The 26585-nt window shown below is 46.9% G+C and overlaps 1 protein-coding gene and 1 pseudogene across 1 annotated transcript in view; one reads left to right on the top strand and one right to left on the bottom strand.

Annotated features, from left to right (window-relative positions):
* Nucleotides 1–26585, top strand: part of LOC110532929 (fucolectin-like) — a 235673-nt gene that overhangs the window by 173879 nt on the left and 35209 nt on the right. The window contains exon 5 of the mRNA XM_090183652.1: nucleotides 26273–26281. Coding sequence (XP_090039778.1) covers nucleotides 26273–26281 — 9 coding nt within the window. The remainder of the gene's footprint in view (nucleotides 1–26272; nucleotides 26282–26585) is intronic.
* Nucleotides 1790–12298, bottom strand: LOC149980792 (uncharacterized; annotated as a pseudogene).

Raw genomic sequence — 26585 nt, 5'->3', positions numbered from 1 at the left:
CAGTCCACAACGACCACAGTCCACAATGACCACACTGCACAATGACCACAGTGTACAATGACCACAGTGCACAATGACCACAGTCCACAATGACCACAGTGTACAATGACCACACTGCACAATGACCACAGTCCACAATGACCACACTGCACAATGACCACAGTGTACAATGACCACAGTCCACAACGACCACAGTCCACAATGACCACACTGCACAATGACCACAGTCCACAACGACCACAGTCCACAATGACCACACTGCACAATGACCACAGTGTACAATGACCACAGTGTACAATGACCACAGTCCACAACGACCACAGTCCACAATGACCACACTGCACAATGACCACAGTCCACAATGACCACAGTCCACAATGACCACACTGCACAATGACCACAGTGTACAATGACCACAGTGCACAATGACCACAGTCCACAATGACCACAGTGTACAATGACCACACTGCACAATGACCACAGTCCACAATGACCACACTGCACAATGACCACAGTGTACAATGACCACAGTGAGTGATAAATGATGATCACCTGCAGGAGAAGAACAAGGAAACACGTTTTGGAAAAATCCACAATCTTTCAGTCACAGAACACTTCCTCTTTCTTAGGTGTCTGTGTGTGTGTGTGTGTGCGTGTGTATGTGTGTGCGTGTTTATGTGTGTGAGTGTGTGTGCATTCATCTTTTCCTACCTTGCCAAGACTACAATGGAAGGACTAAAATGTCCTGACAATTCACCCGAGTGTGTGTGTGTGTGTGTGTGTGTGCGTGCGTGTGTGCACGCTTGTGTACGAGCACTCTTGCATTATGTAAAAACAGTTGTGTTATCATAGTCAGCAAATGTAAATTTTAAATATAATTTTATGGTAGACATTAAAGCATTTATTTAAGAAGACGCACTCCTGAATCTTACCATTATCCTCAACAGATCCTCGGACAAAGAACACTTTTTGAAGACCAGTATCTATTACACATCTGGGTGTTAGGGTCAAGGTTTTGAGCAAAAGTGGAGTCAAATTATCAGGGATGATGAAGTTCAATTGAAGTATTTTTATATAAGGATCATAAGCAAGTTCTTTGTCTGTCACCTCCACCTGAAAGAAAAGTATGAAATAATCAAACTATTAAATAATGGAAGTTCAAACAGGACTGTCTGTTGCACCTGAGGAGAATGAATCCATTGTATCGGTAATTGGTAATATCACTAGAGACTTAAACTTACTTGTGTTTTGTTGATAAATGTGGCTCCATTGTACAAGGCGTATTGAACTGTAAATGTTCCATTTTCATACACAACAATCATTGACTAATTGGACTGAAAAAATATCAACAATATTTAAAATCAGCAAGTTCTTCAGATTTTGTTGTCGTAATTAATGAAGTATGTTTTGGTGATGAATGGAGAGGTTCCTGTAATGTCTAAGTATCTGATTTATAAAAGGTTGATATGGGTTGCCATACACAAGGTCACTGGTTTGAATCCCATCCTAACCTTAACAAATTGTAATTACTTGCCTTTATTTAACCAATCCCTAAACATACTTGCTTAAACTTTACCACTTCATTGCTGTCCTTCGAATACAATGAAATAAGTAAAACTGGATGTGTTGTGTTGAGTTAGTATTTCACTGATGATCCCCAGGTACCCCTTAAGTGTCTCTGATCTCCACTATTATCCACTATGTAATCTCCACTATGTAAGGTGGGCTGGTTGTGACAGAGATGTAGGTGCAGTTCATGGAGTAATCTCTAACATCGCAGCCCTTAGGTTCAGATAGGTGCTTTCTTTGTCTCAAACACTGTGTGGAAAACAGGCACTTAAACAAATATACAGATGAAGTTGGAAGATTACATACACCTTAGCCAAATACATTAAACTCAGTTTTTCACAATTCCTGACATTTAATCCTAGTAAAAATTCCCTGTCTTCAGTCAGTTAGGATCACCACTTTATTTTAAGAATGTGAAATGTCAGAAAAATCGAGTGATTTATAACAGCTTTTATTTCTTTCATCACATTCCCAGTGGGTCAGAAGTTTACATACACTCAATTAGTATTTGGTAGCATTGACTTTAAATTGTTTAACTTGGGTCAAACGTTTCGGGTAGCCTTCCACAAGCTTCCCACAATAAGTTGGGTGAATTTTGGCCCATTCCTCCTGACAGAGCTGGTGTAACTGAGTCAAGTTTGTAGGCCTCCTTGCTCGCACAGGCTTTTTCAGTTCTGCAAACACATTTTCTATAGGATTGAGGTCAGGGCTTTCAGATGGCCACTCCAATACCTTGACTTTGTTGTCCTTAATTAAGCCATTTTGCCACAACTTTGGATGTATGCTTGGGCTCACTGTCCATTTGGAAGACTCATTTGTGACCAAGCTTTAACTTCCTGACTAATGTCTTGAGATGCTTCAATATATCCACGTCATTTTCCTTTCCTCATGATTCCATCTATTTTGTGAAGTGCACCAGGCCCTCCTGCAGCCAAGCACCCCCACAACATGATGCTGCCACCCCTGTGCTTCACGGTTGGGATGGTTTTCTTCGGCTTGCAAGCCACCCCCTTATTCCTCCAAAAATAACGATGGTCATTATGTCCAAACAGTTCTATTTTTGTTTCATCATACCAGAGGACAAGTCTCCAAAAAGGACCATCTTTGTCCCCATGTGCAGGCTTTTTTACGGCGGTTTTAGAGCAGTGGCTTCTTCCTTGCTGAGCGGCCTTTCAGGTTATGTTGATGTAGGACTCGATTTACTGTGGATATAGAAACTTTTGTACCCATTTCCTCCAGCATCTTCACATGGTCCTTTGCTGTTGTTCTGGGATTGATTTGCACTTTTTGCACCAAAGTAGGTTCATCTCTAGGAGACAGAATGCATCTTGATCCTGAGCGGTATGAAGACTGCGTGGTCCCATGGTGTTTATACTTGCGCAATAACAATTACATAGTACAAGTAATATGAAAATTGTAACGGCCATTGTTGGTGGAAGAAGGTGAGGACCAATGCGCAGCGTGGTAAGTGTCCATAGTGTCATTGATTTCATGAACACAAAACAAAATAATGAGAACGAAACAGTCCTGAACAGTGAATACAAAAAACACTGAACAGAAAAGAATCAACCCACAACTCAAAGGGTGAAAACAGGCTACCTAAGTATGATTCTCAATCAGGGACAACGATTGACAGCTGCCTTTGATTGAGAACCATACCAGGACAAACACAGAAATCCCAAATCATAGAAAAAAGAACATAGACTGCCCACCCCAACTCACGCCTTGACCATACTAAAACAAAGACAAAACAAAGGAACTAGGGTCAGAACGTGACAAAAATAATAAATATCATATTCAATCATTTTCCTATTCAACAAAAGTGGGTGAATCGGGCTTGAAATAATGTAAATGTGTTCTAAACATAGCAGCAATCAAACAACTTATTATTTCATTTCACCTTTCTTATAACTGTCAAAAAAAATAGATTACTTAGTGACAGTGCAACATTGGCACCATTTTATACTACTGATGACAGAATATTCTGTCCTGCGTCCTCAGTGACACAGAGTCACGATTCAAATGCATGCCAACTTGTTACAACCTTGCCTTTAAGCACAACATTTTCGTCCCTGTGTGCCAATGACAAAGTGGTCTTGTTTAATTTCTACGAAATGAAACTTTTTCGTGTTGAGAACAGTAAATCTGAGATCGATATTGCTGTATTCTCTAGACTCCGCCCTTTTATCTGCCTGATCGCAAGTGGGGCTCCGATGCTCGTAGCCAGAGGAAATCGATCCTTTGTCATGTACTGTCATGTTGTGTCTTGTCTCTGTCCTTTCCCTTCACCCTGTCTCCCTCTGCTGGTCGTTGTTAGGTTACCTTTTCTCCCCCGCTTTCCCCCAGCTGTTCCTTGTCTCCTCTGACTACCCATTCACCCCGTTTCCCACCTGTTCCCTTTTTCCCTCTGATTAGGTCCCTATATCTCTCTCTGTTTCTGTTCCTGTCCTTGTCGGATTCTTGTTTGTTGTGTTTCATGCCTGAGCCAGACTATCGTCATGTTTGCTGTAACCTTGTCCTGTCCTGTCGGAATCTGCCGGTCTATCTGAGCCTACCTATGTTTGGTTATTAAAGAAGCTCTGTTTAAGTTAGTTCGCTTTTGGGTCCTCATTCACTCACCATAACAGAAGAATCCGACCAAGAATGGACCCAGCGACTTCGGATCCTCTCCACTCAGCCGTCGGGATCCAGGGAGCGATGCTAGGCAGACACGAGCAGGAAGTGTCTGCTGCTCGACATGCCGTTGAGACCCTGGCCACCCAAGTCTCCAACCTCACAGAACAGGTTCACCATCTCCGCCTCGATCCACCGGCCACTTCCAGGGCTTTCGAATCTCCGGAGCCCAGAATCAATAACCCGCCGTGTTACTCTGGGGAGCCCACTGAATGCCGCTCGTTCCTCACCCAGTGTGATATTGTGTTTTCTCTCCAGCCCAACACTTACTCCAGGAGCACTGCTCGTGTCGCCTACGTCATATCTCTCCTTATTGGACGGGCTCGTGAGTGGGGCACGGCAATCTGGGAGGCAAGGGCTGAGTGTACTAACCAGTATCAGGACTTTAAGGAGGAGATGATACGGGTTTTTGATCGATCTGTTTTTGGGGAGGAGGCTTCCAGGGCCCTGTCTTCCCTATGTCAAGGCAATCGATCCATAACAGACTACTCTATTGAGTTTCGCACTCTTGCTGTCTCCAGTGGCTGGAACGAGCCGGCCTTGCTCGCTCGTCTTCTGGAGGGTTTCCGCGCAGAGGTAAAGGATGAGATTCTCTCCCGGGAGGTTCCTTCCAGCGTGGATTCCTTGATTGAACTCGCTATTCGCATTGAGCGACGGGTTGATCTTCGTCACCGAGCTCGTGGAAAGGAGCTCGCGCTCTCCGTCGCCTCCCTCTCCGCATCACTACCATCTTCCTCTGCCGGCTCGGGTGCTGAGCCCATGCAGCTGGGAGGTATCCGCATCTCGACTAAGGAGAGGGAACGGAGAATCACCAACCGCCTCTGTCTCTATTGCGGTTCCGCTGGTCATTTTGTCACTTCATGTCCAGTAAAAGGCCAGAGCTCGTCAGTAAGCGGAGGGCTACTGGTGAGCGCTACTACTCCTGTCTCTCCTTCAAGATCCTGCACTACCTTGTCGGTCCATCTACGCTGGACCGGTTCGTCAGCTTCCTGCAGTGCCTTAATAGACTCTGGGGCGGAGGGCTGTTTTATGGACGAGACCTGGGCTCGGGAACATGACATTCCTCTCAGACAGTTAAAGGAGCCCACGGCCTTGTTCGCCCTGGATGGTAGTCCTCTCCCCAGGATTCAGCGTGAGACGCTACCTTTAACCCTCACTGTTTCTGGTAATCATAGTGAAACCATTTCTTTTTAAATTTTTCGTTCACCTTTTACACCTGTTGTTTTGGGCCATCCCTGGCTAGTTTGTCATAATCCTTCCATTAATTGGTCTAGTAATTCTATCCTCTCCTGGAACGTCTCTTGTCATGTGAAATGTTTAATGTCTGCTATCCCTCCTGTTTCCTCTGTCTCTTCTTCACAGGAGGAGCCTGGTGATTTGACAGGGGTGCCGGAGGAATATCACGATCTGCGCACGGTGTTCAGTCGGTCCAGGGCCACCTCTCTTCCTCCACACCGGTCGTATGATTGTAGTATTGATCTCCTTCCGGGAACCACCCCCCCCCGGGGTAGACTATACTCTCTGTCGGCTCCCGAACGTAAGGCTCTCGAAGATTATTTGTCTGTAGCTCTTGACGCCGGTACCATAGTCCCCTCCTCCTCTCCCGCCGGAGCGGGGTTTTTTTTTGTCAAGAAGAAGGACGGGTCTCTGCGCCCCTGCATAGATTATCGAGGGCTGAATGACATAACAGTGAAGAATCGTTATCCGCTTCCTCTTATGTCTTCAGCCTTCGAGATCCTGCAGGGAGCCAGGTTTTTCACTAAGTTGGACCTTCGTAACGCTTACCATCTCGTGCGCATCAGGGAGGGGGACGAGTGGAAGACGGCGTTTAACACTCCGTTAGGGCACTTTGAATACCGGGTTCTTCCTTTCGGCCTCGCTAACGCTCCAGCTGTCTTTCAGGCATTAGTCAATGATGTCCTGAGAGACATGCTGAACATCTTTGTTTTCGTTTACCTTGACGATATCCTGATTTTTTCACCGTCACTCCAGATTCATGTTCAGCACGTTCGACGTGTCCTCCAGCGCCTTTTAGAGAATTGTCTTTTTGTGAAGGCTGAGAAGTGCACTTTTCATGCCTCCTCCGTCACATTTCTCGGTTCTGTTATTTCCGCTGAAGGCATTAAGATGGATCCCGCTAAGGTCCAAGCTGTCATTGATTGGCCCGTCCCTAAGTCACGCGTCGAGCTGCAGCGCTTTCTCGGCTTCGCGAACTTCTATCGTCGTTTCATCCGTAATTTCGGTCAGGTGGCAGCTCCTCTCACAGCCCTTACTTCTGTCAAGACGTGCTTTAAGTGGTCCGTTTCCGCCCAGGGAGCTTTTGATCTCCTCAAGAATCGTTTTACATCCGCTCCTATCCTTGTTACACCTGACGTCTCTAGACAGTTCGTTGTCGAGGTTGACGCGTCAGAGGTGGGCGTGGGAGCCATCCTTTCTCAGCGCTCCCTCTCTGACGACAAGGTCCACCCATGCGCGTATTTTTCTCATCGCCTGTCGCCGTCGGAACGTAACTATGATGTGGGTAACCGCGAACTGCTCGCCATCCGGTTAGCCCTAGGCGAATGGCGACAGTGGTTGGAGGGGGCGACCGTTCCTTTTGTCGTTTGGACTGACCATAGGAACCTTGAGTACATCCGTTCTGCCAAACGACTTAATGCGCGTCAGGCGCGTTGGGCGCTGTTTTTCGCTCGTTTCGAGTTCGTGATTTCTTATCGTCCGGGCTCTAAGAACACCAAGCCTGATGCTTTGTCTCGTCTCTTCAGTTCTTCAGTAGCCTCCACTGACCCCGAGGGGATTCTCCCTGAGGGGCGTGTTGTCGGGTTGACTGTCTGGGGAATTGAGAGGCAGGTAAAACAAGCGCTCACTCACACTCCGTCGCCGCGCGCTTGTCCTAGGAACCTTCTTTTCGTTCCCGTTCCTACTCGTCTGGCCGTTCTTCAGTGGGCTCACTCTGCCAAGTTAGCCGGCCACCCTGGCGTTCGGGGTACGCTTGCTTCCATTCGCCAGCGTTTTTGGTGGCCCACCCGGGAGCATGACACGCGTCGCTTCGTGGCTGCTTGTTCGGTCTGCGCGCAGACTAAGTCCGGTAACTCTCCTCCTGCCGGCCGTCTCAGGCCGCTTCCCATTCCCTCTCGACCGTGGTCTCACATCGCCTTAGATTTTGTCACCGGACTGCCTTCGTCAGCGGGGAAGACTGTTATTCTTACGGTTGTCGATAGGTTCTCTAAGGCGGCTCATTTCATTCCCCTTGCTAAGCTTCCTTCTGCTAAAGAGACGGCACAAATCATCATCGAGAATGTTTTCAGAATTCATGGCCTTCCGTCAGACGTCGTTTCGGACAGAGGTCCGCAATTCACGTCTCAATTTTGGAGGGAGTTTTGCCGTTTGATTGGGGCTTCCGTCAGTCTCTCTTCCGGCTTTCACCCCCAGTCTAACGGTCAAGCAGAACGGGCCAATCAGACTATTGGTCGCATCTTACGCAGTCTTTCTTTTCGTAACCCTGCGTCTTGGTCAGAACAGCTCCCCTGGGCAGAATACGCCCACAACTCGCTTCCTTCGTCTGCGACCGGGCTATCTCCTTTTCAGAGTAGCCTCGGGTACCAGCCTCCGCTGTTCTCATCTCAGTTCGCCGAGTCCAGCGTCCCCTCCGCTCAGGCTTTTGTCCAACGTTGCGAGCGCACCTGGAAGAGGGTCAGGTCTGCACTTTGCCGTTATAGGACGCAGACTGTGAGGGCTGCTAATAAGCGTAGAACTAAGAGTCCTAGATATTGTCGCGGTCAGAGAGTTTGGCTCTCCACTCAGAACCTTCCCCTTAAGACGGCTTCTCGCAAGTTGACCCCGCGGTTCATTGGTCCGTTCCGTATTTCTCGGGTCATTAATCCTGTCGCAGTTCGACTTCTTCTTCCGCGATACCTTCGTCGCGTCCACCCGGTCTTCCATGTCTCCTGCATCAAGCCCGTCCTTCGCGCCCCCGCTCGTCTTCCCCCCCCCCCCCCATCCTTGTCGAGGGCGCACCCATCTACAGGGTCCGTAGAATTTTGGACATGCGTCCTCGGGGCCGTGGTCACCAGTACCTCGTAGATTGGGAGGGGTACGGTCCTGAGGAGAGGAGTTGGGTTCCCTCTCGGGACGTGCTGGACCGTGCGCTGATCGAGGATTTCCTCCGTTGCCGCCAGGTTTCCTCCTCGAGTGCGCCAGGAGGCGCTCGGTGAGTGGGGGGGTACTGTCATGTACTGTCATGTTGTGTCTTGTCTCTGTCCTTTCCCTTCACCCTGTCTCCCTCTGCTGGTCGTTGTTAGGTTACCTTTTCTCCCCCGCTTTCCCCCAGCTGTTCCTTGTCTCCTCTGACTACCCATTCACCCCGTTTCCCACCTGTTCCCTTTTTCCCTCTGATTAGGTCCCTATATCTCTCTCTGTTTCTGTTCCTGTCCTTGTCGGATTCTTGTTTGTTGTGTTTCATGCCTGAGCCAGACTATCGTCATGTTTGCTGTAACCTTGTCCTGTCCTGTCGGAATCTGCCGGTCTATCTGAGCCTACCTATGTTTGGTTATTAAAGAAGCTCTGTTTAAGTTAGTTCGCTTTTGGGTCCTCATTCACTCACCATAACATCCTTTGTCTGGATAGGCCAGAAAATGTGACAGTTCGCCTCTTATGCAAATACGGTTTCCGATTGCAAACTCTCCATCTCACCTTCTCGCAGGCAGCAGCAACTGAATGGTGAGACTCAGCTGTTTCACTGAGCATAAAGCCGATGTCACATGAAGCAACCTGGACTAAATATATGTTGCTTGCACCAATGTTACATCGGGGTTTCTCTGTGTGTCACGTACCCAAAAAATAGCTTGCAACTTAGTTGCATCGTAAGGGATTGAGTCAATCTTCTTTCATACAGCTCACCATACAGTGTCCAATCAGTGAGCAGAACAAAGTTAGCATGACATGTCATTGTTCACAGAGCACTGTGCTCACAAAAGTGCCATTCGGAACGGGTCCACAACTGCTACTAGTCCCCTATCTAGGGGACTTGACATCGGAAAGGTTTTTAAAGCTATTTTCAGAAAGGTTGCCTCAATAACTTGTTAGAGGATTGTGGGTAATTAAAAGTTTTAGACTTTATGTTAGCTTACACAATGCTGTATGCATGTCTGTAGAAAGAGAATGTGATGTCTATATTTCTATTAAGTACTTTGTTATATTTGCTTTAATGGATCATGATGATCAGGTTTAAAAACCGCTGTGAAAATTGACTGTTGAATTACAAGAGACCACACCAGTCAATCTGGAATTAGCACTACACTCAACACTGCATGCTGAATTAAGTTAAAATTGTACAGGTATTTATACTTGTGTCTGAGGACATTACTTTGAGTCCAAGAGGAATTGTAGTAGTAGATTCAGGTGTGGACGTATTAGGAATCATAGTAGTAGGACTAGGAGTAGCAGATGTAGCAGTAGGAGGCATAGTAGGAGGACTAGGAGTAGCAGATGTAGCAGTAGGAGGCATAGTAGTAGGACTAGGAGTAGCAGATGTAGCAGTAGGATGCATAGTAGTAGGACTAGGAGTAGCAGATGTAGCAGTAGTAGGCATAGTAGTAGGACTAGGAGTAGCAGATGTAGCAGTAGGAGGCATAGTAGTAGGACTAGGAGTAGCAGATGTAGCAGTAGGAGGCATAGTAGTAGGACTAGGAGTAGCAGATGTAGCAGTAGGAGGCATAGTAGGAGGACTAGGAGTAGCAGATGTAGCAGTAGGAGGCATAGTAGTAGGACTAGGAGTAGCAGATGTAGCAGTAGGATGCATAGTAGTAGGACTAGGAGTAGCAGATGTAGCAGTAGTAGGCATAGTAGTAGGACTAGGAGTAGCAGATGTAGCAGTAGGAGGCATAGTAGTAGGACTAGGAGTAGCAGATGTAGCAGTAGGAGGCATAGTAGTAGGACTAGGAGTAGCAGATGTAGCAGTAGGAGCCATAGTAGTAGGACTAGGAGTAGCAGATGTAGCAGTAGGAGGTATAGTAGTAGGACTAGGAGTAGCAGATGTAGCAGTAGGAGGCATAGTAGTAGGACTAGGAGTAGCAGATGTAGCAGTAAGAGCCATAGTAGTAGGACTAGGAGTAGCAGATGTAGCAGTAGGAGGCATAGTAGTAGGACTAGGAGTAGCAGATGTAGCAGTAGGAGGTATAGTAGTAGGACTAGGAGTAGCAGATGTAGCAGTAGGAGCCATAGTAGTAGGACTAGGAGTAGCAGATGTAGCAGTAGGAGGCATAGTAGTAGGACTAGGAGTAGCAGATGTAGCAGTAGGAGGTATAGTAGTAGGACTAGGAGTAGCAGATGTAGCAGTAGGAGGCATAGTAGTAGGACTAGGAGTAGCAGATGTAGCAGTAGGATGCATAGTAGTAGGACTAGGAGTAGCAGATGTAGCAGTAGTAGGCATAGTAGTAGGACTAGGAGTAGCAGATGTAGCAGTAGGAGGCATAGTAGTAGGACTAGGAGTAGCAGATGTAGCAGTAGGAGGCATAGTAGTAGGACTAGGAGTAGCAGATGTAGCAGTAGGAGCCATAGTAGTAGGACTAGGAGTAGCAGATGTAGCAGTAGGAGGCATAGTAGTAGGACTAGGAGTAGCAGATGTAGCAGTAGGAGGCATAGTAGTAGGACTAGGAGTAGCAGATGTAGCAGTAAGAGCCATAGTAGTAGGACTAGGAGTAGCAGATGTAGCAGTAGGAGGCATAGTAGTAGGACTAGGAGTAGCAGATGTAGCAGTAGGAGGTATAGTAGTAGGACTAGGAGTAGCAGATGTAGCAGTAGGAGCCATAGTAGTAGGACTAGGAGTAGCAGATGTAGCAGTAGGAGGCATAGTAGTAGGACTAGGAGTAGCAGATGTAGCAGTAGGAGGTATAGTAGTAGGACTAGGAGTAGCAGATGTAGCAGTAGGAGCCATAGTAGTAGGACTAGGAGTAGCAGATGTAGCAGTAGGAGGCATAGTAGTAGGACTAGGAGAAGCAGATGTAGCAGTAGGAGGCATAGTAGTAGGACTAGGAGTAGCAGATTTAGCAGTAGTAGGCATAGTAGTAGGACTAGGAGTAGCAGATGTAGCAGTAGGAGCCATAGTAGTAGGACTAGGAGTAGCAGATGTAGCAGTAGGAGGCATAGTAGTAGGACTAGGAGAAGCAGATGTAGCAGTAGGAGGCACAGTAGTGCTGTTCAGAGCTGTTTGGGATAGGTTCACGATTTGATGTTGTAGAGGAGTAGCAGTTGTATTTGAGGCAGCTGCTGTTATAGTAGGAGCAGTAGTTGTTGTAGAAGGAGCTGTAGATGTTATAGTAGGAGCAGTTGTTGTTGTAGTAGGAACAGTTGTTGTAGTAGAAGCTGTGGTTGCCTTAGTAGGAGCTGTAGTTGTTGTAGTAGGAGCTGTAGTTGTTGTAGTTTCAGGAATTGTACAACCCTAACAGTAACTCACTGCGATCCCATTGCAAGGCACAAGAACGATCCCAGTTCCACTGCCGAGCGAGAACATTCCCACAGCCTTGTTCTGTCCTTCCTCATGGGCCTCCAGAAGAAACCCTTTATAGGTGAAGGTTCCTGACAGAGTCACTGAGAAAGAGAGAGAGGTAGAAAGGGAGTGAGTGAAATGGAGATAAATTGAAAAAGGGAGAGAGAAGGAGAAAGAAGGAGAAATTGAGTGCTAAAACGCTGGACGACATGTCCTTGGACTAAGTCATGATTCCCTGCCTCTTAGCAATCTTATATTGTCACGTTAACTGTGCTGGAATATGCTATGTGAAAAGTTAATGCCTGAGCAGTGACGGATTGCCAAAGGGCAGTTATGGTAAATGGTATATCTCAAATCAAACCAAACTTTATTTGTAACATGCGCCGAATACAGGTAGGTGGTCTGGTTGACAGTGACAGTGTATGATGAGGGAGAGCTCTGCCCTGTGCTGCCATGAAAACTATTACCAGGTAGCATTGAGCCACACTGAGAAGCAATGGAAGATCCTCCCCCACTGAAACCCTCCACTTGTAAAGCAGTCAGAGAGAGGAGAACGCAGAGAAAACACACCATTTCTCTGTATAGAAGAGCATACATGAGCCTCCATGTTAGAAGACATTGAAACAAATATCCAGTCTTGTTCAATAGAACTTAATCCAAAAAAAGACAAGTATTCAGGTGAATTGTTTGGTGCCAAATTATGTATTAGGCTTTTTTATTATCTATCTCTAGCATGACGTCTTAAACCCTAATTTCTAACATTACTGAGGACGATTTGTTACGGTGCGTGAATGAGGACCCAAAAGCAAATTAACGTAAACAGAGCTTCTTTAATAACAAAACAAACGTAGGCTCAGATGGACCGGCAGATTCCGACAGGACAGGACAAGGTTGCAGCAAACATGACGATAGTCTGGTTCAGGCATGAATAACACAAACAAGAATCCGACAAAGACAGAAACAAAAACAGAGAGAGATATAGAGGACTAATCAGAGGGAAAAAGGGAACAGGTGGGAAAAGGGGTGACGAGGTAGTTAGGAGGAGACAAGGAACAGCTGGGGGAAAGAGGGGGAGAAAAGGTAACCTAATAACGACCAGCAGAGGGAGACAGGGTGAAGGGAAAGGACAGAAACAAGACACAACATGACAATACATGACAGTACCCCCCCACTCACCGAGCGCCTCCTGGCGCACTCGAGGAGGAAACCTGGCGGCAACGGAGGAAATCCTCGATCAGCGCACGGTCCAGCACGTCCCGAGAGGGAACCCAACTCCTCTCCTCAGGACCGTACCCCTCCCAATCTACTAGGTACTGATGACCACGGCCCCGAGGACGCATGTCCAAAATCCTACGGACCCTGTAGATGGGTGCGCCCTCGACAAGGATGGGGGGGGGGGAAGACGAGCGGGGGCGCGAAGAACGGGCTTGATACAGGAGACATGGAAGACCGGGTGGACGCGACGAAGATATCGCGGAAGAAGAAGTCGAACTGCGACAGGATTAATGATTTGAGAAATACGGAACGGACCAATGAACCGCGGGGTCAACTTGCGAGAAGCGGTCTTAAGGGGAAGGTTCTGAGTGGAGAGCCAAACTATCTGACCGCGACAATATCTAGGACTCTTAGTTCTACGCTTATTAGCAGCCCTCACAGTCTGCGCCCTATAACGGCAAAGTGCAGACCTGACCCTCTTCCAGGTGCGCTCGCAACGTTGGACAAAAGCCTGAGCGGAGGGGACGCTGGACTCGGCGAACTGAGATGAGAACAGCGGAGGCTGGTACCCGAGGCTACTCTGAAAAGGAGATAGCCCGGTCGCAGACGAAGGAAGCGAGTTGTGGGCGTATTCTGCCCAGGGGAGCTGTTCTGACCAAGACGCAGGGTTGCGAAAAGAAAGACTGCGTAAGATGCGACCAATAGTCTGATTGGCCCGTTCTGCTTGACCGTTAGACTGGGGGTGAAAGCCGGAAGAGAGACTGACGGAAGCCCCAATCAAACGGCAAAACTCCCTCCAAAATTGAGACGTGAATTGCGGACCTCTGTCCGAAACGACGTCTGACGGAAGGCCATGAATTCTGAAAACATTCTCGATGATGATTTGTGCCGTCTCTTTAGCAGAAGGAAGCTTAGCAAGGGGAATGAAATGAGCCGCCTTAGAGAACCTATCGACAACCGTAAGAATAACAGTCTTCCCCGCTGACGAAGGCAGTCCGGTGACAAAATCTAAGGCGATGTGAGACCACGGTCGAGAGGGAATGGGAAGCGGCCTGAGACGGCCGGCAGGAGGGGAGTTACCGGACTTAGTCTGCGCGCAGACCGAACAAGCAGCCACGAAGCGACGCGTGTCATGCTCCCGGGTGGGCCACCAAAAACGCTGGCGAATGGAAGCAAGCGTACCCCGAACGCCAGGGTGGCCGGCTAACTGGGCAGAGTGAGCCCACTGAAGAACGGCCAGACGAGTAGGAACGGGAACGAAAAGAAGGTTCCTAGGACAAGCGCGCGGCGACGGAGTTTGAGTGAGTGCTTGCTTTACCTGCCTCTCAATTCCCCAGACAGTCAACCCGACAACACGCCCCTCAGGGAGAATCCCCTCGGGGTCAGTGGAGGCTACTGAAGAACTGAAGAGACGAGATAAAGCATCAGGCTTGGTGTTCTTAGAGCCCGGACGATAAGAAATCACGAACTCGAAACGAGCGAAAAACAGCGCCCAGCGCGCCTGACGCGCATTAAGTCGTTTGGCAGAACGGATGTACTCAAGGTTCCTATGGTCAGTCCAAACGACAAAAGGAACGGTCGCCCCCTCCAACCACTGTCGCCATTCGCCTAGGGCTAAGCGGATGGCGAGCAGTTCGCGGTTTCCCACATCATAGTTACGTTCCGACGGCGACAGGCGATGAGAAAAATACGCGCAAGGGTGGACCTTGTCGTCAGAGAGGGAGCGCTGAGAAAGAATGGCTCCCACGCCCACCTCTGACGCGTCAACCTCGACAACGAACTGTCTAGTGACGTCAGGTGTAACAAGGATAGGTGCGGATGTAAAACGATTCTTGAGGAGATCAAAAGCTCCCTGGGCGGAAACGGACCACTTAAAGCACGTCTTGACAGAAGTAAGGGCTGTGAGAGGGGCTGCCACCTGACCGAAATTACGGATGAAACGACGATAGAAGTTTGCGAAGCCGAGAAAGCGCTGCAGCTCGACGCGTGACCTAGGGACGGGCCAATCAATGACAGCTTGGACCTTAGCGGGATCCATCTTAATGCCTTCAGCGGAAATAACAGAACCGAGAAATGTGACGGAGGAGGCATGAAAAGAGCACTTCTCAGCCTTCACAAAAAGACAATTCTCTAAAAGGCGCTGGAGGACACGTCGAACGTGCTGAACATGAATCTGGAGTGACGGTGAAAAAAATCAGGATATCGTCAAGGTAAACGAAAACAAAGATGTTCAGCATGTCTCTCAGGACATCATTGACTAATGCCTGAAAGACAGCTGGAGCGTTAGCGAGGCCGAAAGGAAGAACCCGGTATTCAAAGTGCCCTAACGGAGTGTTAAACGCCGTCTTCCACTCGTCCCCCTCCCTGATGCGCACGAGATGGTAAGCGTTACGAAGGTCCAACTTAGTGAAAAACCTGGCTCCCTGCAGGATCTCGAAGGCTGAAGACATAAGAGGAAGCGGATAACGATTCTTCACTGTTATGTCATTCAGCCCTCGATAATCTATGCAGGGGGGCAGGGACCCGTCCTTCTTCTTAACAAAAAAAAACCCCGCTCCGGCGGGAGAGGAGGAGGGGACTATGGTACCGGCGGCAAGAGCTACAGACAAATAATCTTCGAGAGCCTTACGTTCGGGAGCCGACAGAGAGTATAGTCTACCCCGGGGGGGAGTGGTTCCCGGAAGGAGATCAATGCTACAATCATACGACCGGTGTGGAGGAAGAGAGGTGGCCCTGGACCGACTGAACACCGTGCGCAGATCGTGATATTCCTCCGGCACCCCTGTCAAATCACCAGGCTCCTCCTGTGAAGAAGAGACAGAGGAAACAGGAGGGATAGCAGACATTAAACATTTCACATGACAAGAGACGTTCCAGGAGAGGATAGAATTACTAGACCAATTAATGGAAGGATTATGACAAACTAGCCAGGGATGGCCCAAAACAACAGGTGTAAAAGGTGAACGAAAAATTAAAAAAGAAATGGTTTCGCTATGATTACCAGAAACAGTGAGGGTTAAAGGTAGCTTCTCACGCTGAATCATGGGGAGAGGACTACCATCCAGGGCGAACAAGGCCGTGGACTCCCTTAACTGTCTGAGAGGAATGTCATGTTCCCGAGCCCAGGTCTCGTCCATAAAACAGCCCTCCGCCCCAGAGTCTATTAAGGCACTGCAGGAAGCTGACGAACCGGTCCAGCGTAGATGGACCGACAAGGTAGTGCAGGATCTTGAAGGAGAGACAGGAGTAGTAGCGCTCACCAGTAGCCCTCCGCTTACTGATGAGCTCTGGCTTTTACTGGACATGAAGTGACAAAATGACCAGCAGAACCGCAATAGAGACAGAGGCGGTTGGTGATTCTCCGTTCCCTCTCCTTAGTCGAGATGCGGATACCTCCCAGCTGCATAGGCTCAGCACCCGAGCCGGCAGAGGAAGATGGTAGTGATGCGGAGAGGGGGGCAACGGAGAACGCGAGCTCCTTTCCACGAGCTCGGTGACGAAGATCAACCCGTCGCTCAATGCGAATAGCGAGTTCAATCAAGGAATCCACGCTGGAAGGAACCTCCCGGGAGAGAATCTCATCCTTTACCTCTGCGCGGAGACCCTCCAGAAAACGAGCGAGCAAAGCCGGCTCGTTCCAGCCACTGGAGGCAGCAAGAGTGCGAAACTCAATAGAGTAGTCTGTTATGGATCGATTACCTTGACATAGGGAAGACAGGACCCTGGAAGCCTCCTCCCCAAAAACAGATCGATCAAAAACCCGTATCATCTCCTCCTTAAAGTCCTGATACTGGTTAGTACACTCAGCCCTTGCCTCCCAGATTGCCGTGCCCCACTCACGAGCCCGTCCAATAAGGAGAGATATGACGTAGGCGACACGAGCAGTGCTCCTGGAGTAAGTGTTGGGCTGGAGAGAAAACACAATATCACACTGGGTGAGGAACGAGCGGCATTCAGTGGGCTCCCCAGAGTAACACGGCGGGTTATTGATTCTGGGCTCCGGAGATTCGAAAGCCCTGGAAGTGGCCGGTGGATCGAGGCGGAGATGGTGAACCTGTTCTGTGAGGTTGGAGACTTGGGTGGCCAGGGTATCAACGGCATGTCGAGCAGCAGACAATTCCTGCTCGTGTCTGCCTAGCATCGCTCCCTGGATCTCGACGGCTGAGTGGAGAGGATCCGAAGTCGCTGGGTCCATTCTTGGTCGGATTCTTCTGTTACGGTGCGTGAATGAGGACCCAAAAGCGAATTAACGTAAACAGAGCTTCTTTAATAACAAAACAAACGTAGGCTCAGATGGACCGGCAGATTCCGACAGGACAGGACAAGGTTGCAGCAAACATGACGATAGTCTGGTTCAGGCATGAATAACACAAACAAGAATCCGACAAAGACAGAAACAAAAACAGAGAGAGATATAGAGGACTAATCAGAGGGAAAAAGGGAACAGGTGGGAAAAGGGGTGACGAGGTAGTTAGGAGGAGACAAGGAACAGCTGGGGGAAAGAGGGGGAGAAAAGGTAACCTAATAACGACCAGCAGAGGGAGACAGGGTGAAGGGAAAGGACAGAAACAAGACACAACATGACAATACATGACACGATTACTATTATTGCTATTAAAACAACAAAAATACATTACAAAGACAATGTGAATGGGTGCTCGCGTCAGTGGGTGCTCTGGTCAGTGGGATGCCAGCATGGCGAAGCCCCCTGCCTAAAGGGATTTTCCAGGGCGGGAAGGACCAAGCCCTGCCTGATGCCCAGGCTGGTATGGAAGCGAGCGCACCCATATGTCACGCCCTGATCAGTTTCACCTGTCTTGTGCTTGTCTCCACCCCCTCTAGGTGTTGCTCGTCTTCCCCATTATCCATTGAGTATTTATACCTGTGTTTTCTGTCTGTCTGTTCCAGTTCGTCTTTTTGTTCAAGTTTACCAGCGTTTGTCCTGTCAGCTCCTGTCTTTTCCCAGCCACTCTTTTTTTGCGTCTTCCTGGTTTTTGACCTTTGCCTGTCCTGACCCTGTACCTGCCCGCCTGACCTCTCTGCCTGTCCCTGACCCTGAGCTTGCCTGCCGTCCTGTACCTTGCTTCTGCTCTGGATTAAAGACCCCTGCCTTCCTTGACCTGTCGTTTGCCTGTCCCAGTGTTATGATAAGCATTGTTACTTCACACCATCTGCACTTGGGTCTTACCTTGATTCCTGATACCATCACCACCACGACCAGCACACACACTTCTCAGACCGTGAAACCAAAACACAAAACATATATAACTAAACACACATTCTCACCCTGATTGGAGGAGCTCAAACATTTATACTGTTCATGTGTCTATGTATTTATTCCAACACTCATTAATTCCAACCTTCAGACAGTCACAGATCAACCCATCTTTCCCAGTAAATCATCATCCTACCATTTTCTCCTGCAACACTTCCCTCCATTCACTAGTGACTGACAATTATTTGTTAGTGTTATTAACATAGGCCTGTTAAATAGTTAGTAGTAAAAGTAGTTCATTCAAATATGGCTTATCGGGTTGATTTAACTTCAGCTAGACGAGTGTTGAATTCAACTGTTTCAAGGACGTGATATACAACCGAGTGTGAAGCAGAGCTTGGCATACAGACACCATATATATCAGGTCCCACGTCATGGTAACACAAATAAATACCTGTCTTCATCTACTTATCAAGAACTCCACTTCCTTGTGACCTAATAACACACACACGCACACACACACACACACACACACACACACACACACACACACACACACACACACACACACACACACACACACACACACACACACACACACACACACACACACACACACACACACACACACACGTTTGACATGTTTTTGAGTGCTCCTTGGCAAGGTTCCATAGCTGTGACATGACAATAAATGTTCATGTTAAAATAACACAGTAGATTGTTGTTTATCTTGCAAACGTTTCATGTAGCTGTTGAAGACATATAATTAACAAAGGAGGTCCTACAGTAAGGTATTATATATGGATCTTAATGTAGGTCAGGCACTATGAAGCAATTAAAGCGGCATTGTTTCCAAATATAGTTTTATTTAATTTTGACATGCCTTACGCAGGAAGAATTCCAGTCTGACTCTGAGTCAAGTCTGGTTGGTAAAGTTGGTAAAGTAAACAACCAAATGGTGGACGCTGACACATAGATTCCCTTTGACGTCAAGTCTCTGTTGACACGGCAATGACAAATCATGTAACACCTTTGTAAAACCCACAACAAGGAAGCTCTAATTAAATGTTTCCTCATCATGATTTATGTTCAGAAGCAAATTAACTCTACTCTTGAATTGTATTGCAACAGAATGGTTGTGCTGCTGGTCCAGTTTCAACTGTTCTGCCTGCGGCTAGGGAACCATGACCTGTTCAGCGGACGTGCTACCTTCTACCGCAACTGCTTTCTCAACCTCTGAATGCTCGGCTATGAAAGCCAACTGACATTTACTCCTGTTGCACTCAAATACCACTGTGATTATTATTTTACCCTGCTAGTCATCTATGAACGTTTGAACATCTGAAGAACAATCTGGCCTTAAATGGCCATGTACTCTTATAATCTCCACCCAGCACAGCCAGAAGAGGACTGGCCACCCCTCAGAGCTTGGTTCCTCTTTAGGTTTCTTCCTAGGTTCCTGCTTTTCTAGGAAGTTTTTCCTAGCCACCGTGCTTCTACATCTGCATTGCTTGCTGTTTGGGGTTTTAGGCTGGGTTTCTCTATAGCACCTTGTGACATCTGCTGATATAAAAGGGCTTTAAAAATATGTTTGATTGAACAGCAAACCTGGTTTCAAAAAACTCCTCTTCCCTATTTGACCTAAATAGTTTGTGTGTATGTATTAGTATGTAGGCTACGTGTGCCTTTTTAATTTGAATGTATTTATTTTATTTTAACCTCACTAGGGTAGGGGGCACTATTTTCACGTCCGGATGAAAAGTGTGCCCAAAGTAAACTGCCTGCTGCTCAGGCCCAGAAGCTAGAATATGGATAGATTTGGAAAGAAAACACTCTAAAGTTTCTAAATCTGTTAAAATTATGTCTGTGAGTATAACAGAACTTATTTGGCAGGCGAAGCCCTGAGAACAAACCAACCAGGATATTTTTTTTTTAGGTCACTCTCTTTTCAATTTATTTCAATGTAGATCTAGATTTCTAAGGCACTTGCTTGCAGTTCCTATCGCTTCCACTAGATGTCAACAGTCTTTTGAAATTGGTTGATGTTTTTCTTTTGAGTAATGAAGAAGTAGGGCTGTTCAGAATGAGGGTCGAGTTTAGTGTACTGTTGTGGATGGGGCGTGCGACCTGAAAGCTTGCTCCACATTGTTTTCGTCCGCTATTGAACACAGTTTATTCCCTCTTAAATTTGATTGATTATTTACGTTTAAAAATACCTAAAGTTGGATTAGGAAAGTTGTTTGAAATGTTTGCATCAAGTTTACATGTAACTTATTAGATACTTTGTAGTCATGTTGCGCGAGTTGGAACCGGTGTATTTTCTCAATGAAATGCGCCAAATAAATGGACATTTTGGGATATAATGACAGAATTTGACCTAAAGGACCATTTGTGATATTTAATGGACATATTGGAGTGCCAACAGAAGATCTTCAAAGGAAAGGCATGAATTATATCGTTTTTTCTGACTTTTGTGTCGCGCCTGGCGGATTGAAATGTAATTTTCATGTGTTTGTTTGATGAGGTACTGTCCTCAGATAATAGCATGGTTTGCTTTCGCCGTAAAGCCTTTTTGAAATCTGACACTGTGGTTGGATTGACAAGAGGTTCATCTTTAATCCGATGTATAACACTTGTATGATTTATGAATTATTATTATGAGTATTTCTGGTTTTGAATTTGGCGCGCTGCTATTACACTGGGTGTTGTCAAATCAATCCCGTTAACGAGATTGGCACGCTAAGGGATCACTAAGAAGTTAATTGAAAGTCACCCAGTAAAATACAAATTGAGTAAAAGTCTAAAAGTATTTGTTTTGAAATATACATAACTATCAAAAATGAATGTATTTGCTAAAATATACTTAGGTATCAAAAATAAAACTATAAATCATTTAAAATTCCTTATATTAAACCAGATGGCAAAATTTTATTTTTTATTTCTTTATGGATAGACACGTGCACACTCCAACACTCAGACGTTATTTACGAACTAAACATTTGTGTTTCAGTGGTCCGACAGATCAGAGGCAGTAGGGATGACCAGGGATGTTCTCTTGATAACTGCATGAATTGGACAATTTCCTTGCTAAGCATTCAAAATGAAACGAGTACTTCTTGTTGTCAAGGAAAATGTATGGATTAAAAATAACGTTATTTTATTGAGTAATTTATGCAAGTAGTACTTTAAAGTAATTTTATTTAAGTAATGTGAATAAAATTATGGTGTATTTATTTCAACAAAGTTCCCCGTTAACCTGTTTACGATATTGGTTCCCAATTGGGAATCAACCCTCCCACGTGCAGCTGAAACGGTGGCGCATGGAACGCAAAAATATTCTTAAAAATATTTAACCTCCACACATTAACAAGTCCAATAGCTCAAATGAAAGATAAACATCTTGTTCATCTAGCCAGCAAGATTTCTAAAATGTTTTACGGCGAAAACATAGCACATATATATGTAAAACCACCACCAGACACAGCTCATTTCAATAGCCAAAACATGCAATCAACAAACGCAGGATTAAAAAATAAATCGCTCACTAACCTTTTGAAAATCTTCATCAGATGACAGTAATATGACATATTACACAGTACATATTTTTTTTTTTCAATAATATGCCATTTATATCCATAAATGTCCATTTACAGTGAGTTCACCTTCAGAAATTACTCAAAAATGCCCGCAGGAAATCTATGTAGCGCGGCAAGATAACGTAAATAGACATCATAAACTTTGACTAAATATACATGTTCTACATATAGTTAGAAAGATACACTGCTTCTTTATGCAACCGCTGTGTTAGATTTATTTTTAACGTTACAGAAATCGCACACTATTCCATATGCTGAGACAGCGCTCAGTTCCAAGCTACATTTCCACGTAATGTTGGAGTCAACAGAAACACAGATTTAAGCATAAATATTCCCTTACCTTCGATGGTCTTCGTTCAGAATGTTCTGGAAGGCTTCATACTTACCCAATACATCGTTTGGTTTCAAGTCTTGCGTCTTTGTATTAGCTACTGCTAATAACATCAGCTGAAATGCACCCAAAACGTCCTCTGGTCCGGATAAGTTGCGCATCAAAACTTCAAAATTACACATTATATGTCGACTAAACAGGTCAAACTAAGTGCAGAAGCAAGCTTTATGATGTTTTAGACGTGCAAAACAAACTTCAATTCAATCGGCCATCGTCTGCCCTTCTCTTGAGTGCTGGAAACAAAGGAATGGCTGTGACCAATTCGCGCCCATACGCACAGCCTATTCTCTCGTGGCACGCACTAATTTCACTCCCATAGGGTCAATTCTCGCGGGATTTGAACGGTTTGAAGCTCTAATGAAAGAGGACATCTAGCGGAAGAGATAGAAAGTGTCCCCAGAATCATAGCTGGTTGGGAAGGGTGGGGGCCATGACGTCAAAGTTGCTCCAACTTTCATGGCCACAAAAACTAGTTTGGAAGAATGCCTGCCCTGTGAGTTCTGCTATACTTACAGACATAATTCCAACGGTTTTAGAATCTTTAGAGTGTTTTCTATCCAATAATAATTTTTATTTGCATATATTAACAATTTTTGACAGATTTTTTTTCCAGTTTACTAGGGGTACCCAATCTCTCCAAAGGGGGCGTATGTCTGCCATATCCTTAAAAGCGTACAATATCCTTTTTGCGTTCCATGCGCCACCGTTTCAGCTGCACGTGGGAGGGTTGATTCCCCCTATTCAGTGTTCTGTTGTCTATTACACCACCATGAATGTATGACCAATTACCACAATAGTATTAGACCTATGTTTATTCACAGATATTTTAATGTATTTATTCAAGCTGGTACGATAGTTTCATATTCCCATTGATACAACTCAAAGCTTTTGAAATAAGCTTGTATCATCGACAACATGTGCGAGCATGTATATGAAGTATAAGCATGATAGTGCAATGCATCTGACTGTTGATGATTACATTTGTAAATATTTAATTGTATCCATCTTTAACAAATACATTATTAGTAGTGGTAGTAGTAGTAGGAGTATATCCTAACCATCTGGATCTCAGTTACTCTATCAGGAATGGACAATAGCAGCAGACTGATGTTTGCAGTCGTCATGGTAATGGCGTACATGGTGATGGGAGCCCAGACCCAGAACTCCACAACGGCCCCGCACGTCACAATGGCAGCTAATACAGCTACGGAACCCAACGTAACAATGCTCCGAACGTAACTATCAGCCAATGGTACTATGGCACCCAACACAACAATTCTCTGACAGGCTGTGGTACCTGTTGTCAACATCACCGTCACAGCTTTCACGGTGAGTTGCCTAGGCTACATGTCTCACTCGGTCTCACAGAGTCTCTGACTAGAAAAAGGAACAATACATTTCTTATCACTCAGTTTTCCCTCCAAACTAATTATCACTACTTTCCCTCTCTAAACGTATCTCTTTCTTTACTCTCTCTCTCTTAATAATTGATAAGCATTAAAAGCAATTTATGAATACATAATTATGAGTAACTTATAAAACATTTATAAACATGTACGACCATTTATAACGTTGTAATTTATGGAAGTTATTAGGTTGACCATATTAACTAATCGAATATAATCCCATATCATTTAGAGTAGACAACCAATATGAACGGTTTTATAATTTCCTCTCCTCTCTCACTCTCCCTCTTCCATAGCTCTTCTGATCCTGCTAGGTGTACTAGGTATGATGATGCTGTAATGCAGGTCTGAATGGGAAGCACCATGCACTCAGGAATTCTGCCTCCTTACCTTGGTCAGGCTGCGTCCCCAAATGACACCCTCTCCCTACATAGAGGCCTTTTTTCACTGTGTAGGGAATAGGGTGCAATTATTGTTATGGTGAGTGAATGAGGACCCAAAAGCGAACTAACTTAAACAGAGCTTCTTTAATAACCAAACATAGGTAGGCTCAGATAGACCGGCAGATTCCGACAGGACAGGACAAGGTTACAGCAAACATGACGATAGTCTGGCTCAGGCATGAAACACAACAAACAAGAATCCGACAAGGACAGGAACAGAAACAGAGAGAGATATAGGGACCTAATCAGAGGGAAAAAGGGAACAGGTGGGAAACGGGGTGAATGGGTAGTTAGAGGAGACAAGGAACAGCTGGGGGAAAGCGGGGGAGAAAAGGTAACCTAACAACGACCAGCAGAGGGAGACAGGGTGAAGGGAAAGGACAGAGACAAGACACAACATGACAGTACATGACAGTACCCCCCCACTCACCGAGCGCCTCCTGGCGCACTCGAGGAGGAAACCTGGCGGCAACGGAGGAAATCCTCGATCAGCGCACGGTCCAGCACGTCCCGAGAGGGAACCCAACTCCTCTCCTCAGGACCGTACCCCTCCCAATCTACGAGGTACTGGTGACCACGGCCCCGAGGACGCATGTCCAAAATTCTACGGACCCTGTAGATGGGTGCGCCCTCGACAAGGATGGGGGGGGGGGGAAGACGAGCGGGGGCGCGAAGGACGGGCTTGATGCAGGAGACATGGAAGACCGGGTGGACGCGACGAAGGTATCGCGGAAGAAGAAGTCGAACTGCGACAGGATTAATGACCCGAGAAATACGGAACGGACCAATGAACCGCGGGGTCAACTTGCGAGAAGCCGTCTTAAGGGGAAGGTTCTGAGTGGAGAGCCAAACTCTCTGACCGCGACAATATCTAGGACTCTTAGTTCTACGCTTATTAGCAGCCCTCACAGTCTGCGTCCTATAACGGCAAAGTGCAGACCTGACCCTCTTCCAGGTGCGCTCGCAACGTTGGACAAAAGCCTTGGACAACGTTGGACAAAAGCCTGAGCGGAGGGGACGCTGGACTCGGCGAACTGAGATGAGAACAGCGGAGGCTGGTACCCGAGGCTACTCTGAAAAGGAGATAGCCCGGTCGCAGACGAAGGAAGCGAGTTGTGGGCGTATTCTGCCCAGGGGAGCTGTTCTGACCAAGACGCAGGGTTACGAAAAGAAAGACTGCGTAAGATGCGACCAATAGTCTGATTGGCCCGTTCTGCTTGACCGTTAGACTGGGGGTGAAAGCCGGAAGAGAGACTGACGGAAGCCCCAATCAAACGGCAAAACTCCCTCCAAAATTGAGACGTGAATTGCGGACCTCTGTCCGAAACGACGTCTGACGGAAGGCCATGAATTCTGAAAACATTCTCGATGATGATTTGTGCCGTCTCTTTAGCAGAAGGAAGCTTAGCAAGGGGAATGAAATGAGCCGCCTTAGAGAACCTATCGACAACCGTAAGAATAACAGTCTTCCCCGCTGACGAAGGCAGTCCGGTGACAAAATCTAAGGCGATGTGAGACCACGGTCGAGAGGGAATAGGAAGCGGCCTGAGACGGCCGGCAGGAGGAGAGTTACCGGACTTAGTCTGCGCGCAGACCGAACAAGCAGCCACGAAACGACGCGTGTCATGCTCCCGGGTGGGCCACCAAAAACGCTGGCGAATGGAAGCAAGCGTACCCCGAACGCCAGGGTGGCCGGCTAACTTGGCAGAGTGAGCCCACTGAAGAACGGCCAGACGAGTAGGAACGGGAACGAAAAGAAGGTTCCTAGGACAAGCGCGCGGCGACGGAGTGTGAGTGAGCGCTTGTTTTACCTGCCTCTCAATTCCCCAGACAGTCAACCCGACAACACGCCCCTCAGGGAGAATCCCCTCGGGGTCAGTGGAGGCTACTGAAGAACTGAAGAGACGAGACAAAGCATCAGGCTTGGTGTTCTTAGAGCCCGGACGATAAGAAATCACGAACTCGAAACGAGCGAAAAACAGCGCCCAACGCGCCTGACGCGCATTAAGTCGTTTGGCAGAACGGATGTACTCAAGGTTCCTATGGTCAGTCCAAACGACAAAAGGAACGGTCGCCCCCTCCAACCACTGTCGCCATTCGCCTAGGGCTAACCGGATGGCGAGCAGTTCGCGGTTACCCACATCATAGTTACGTTCCGACGGCGACAGGCGATGAGAAAAATACGCGCATGGGTGGACCTTGTCGTCAGAGAGGGAGCGCTGAGAAAGGATGGCTCCCACGCCCACCTCTGACGCGTCAACCTCGACAACGAACTGTCTAGAGACGTCAGGTGTAACAAGGATAGGAGCGGATGTAAAACGATTCTTGAGGAGATCAAAAGCTCCCTGGGCGGAAACGGACCACTTAAAGCACGTCTTGACAGAAGTAAGGGCTGTGAGAGGAGCTGCCACCTGACCGAAATTACGGATGAAACGACGATAGAAGTTCGCGAAGCCGAGAAAGCGCTGCAGCTCGACGCGTGACTTAGGGACGGGCCAATCAATGACAGCTTGGACCTTAGCGGGATCCATCTTAATGCCTTCAGCGGAAATAACAGAACCGAGAAATGTGACGGAGGAGGCATGAAAAGTGCA

Source organism: Oncorhynchus mykiss, chromosome 9, assembly GCF_057628025.1.
Source record: "Oncorhynchus mykiss isolate SJ-2025 chromosome 9, ASM5762802v1, whole genome shotgun sequence".
In the NCBI taxonomy this organism is placed as follows: domain Eukaryota; kingdom Metazoa; phylum Chordata; class Actinopteri; order Salmoniformes; family Salmonidae; genus Oncorhynchus; species Oncorhynchus mykiss.
The sequence above is the reverse complement of the archived record's forward strand: the minus strand, read 5'-3'. Positions and strand labels throughout refer to the sequence as shown.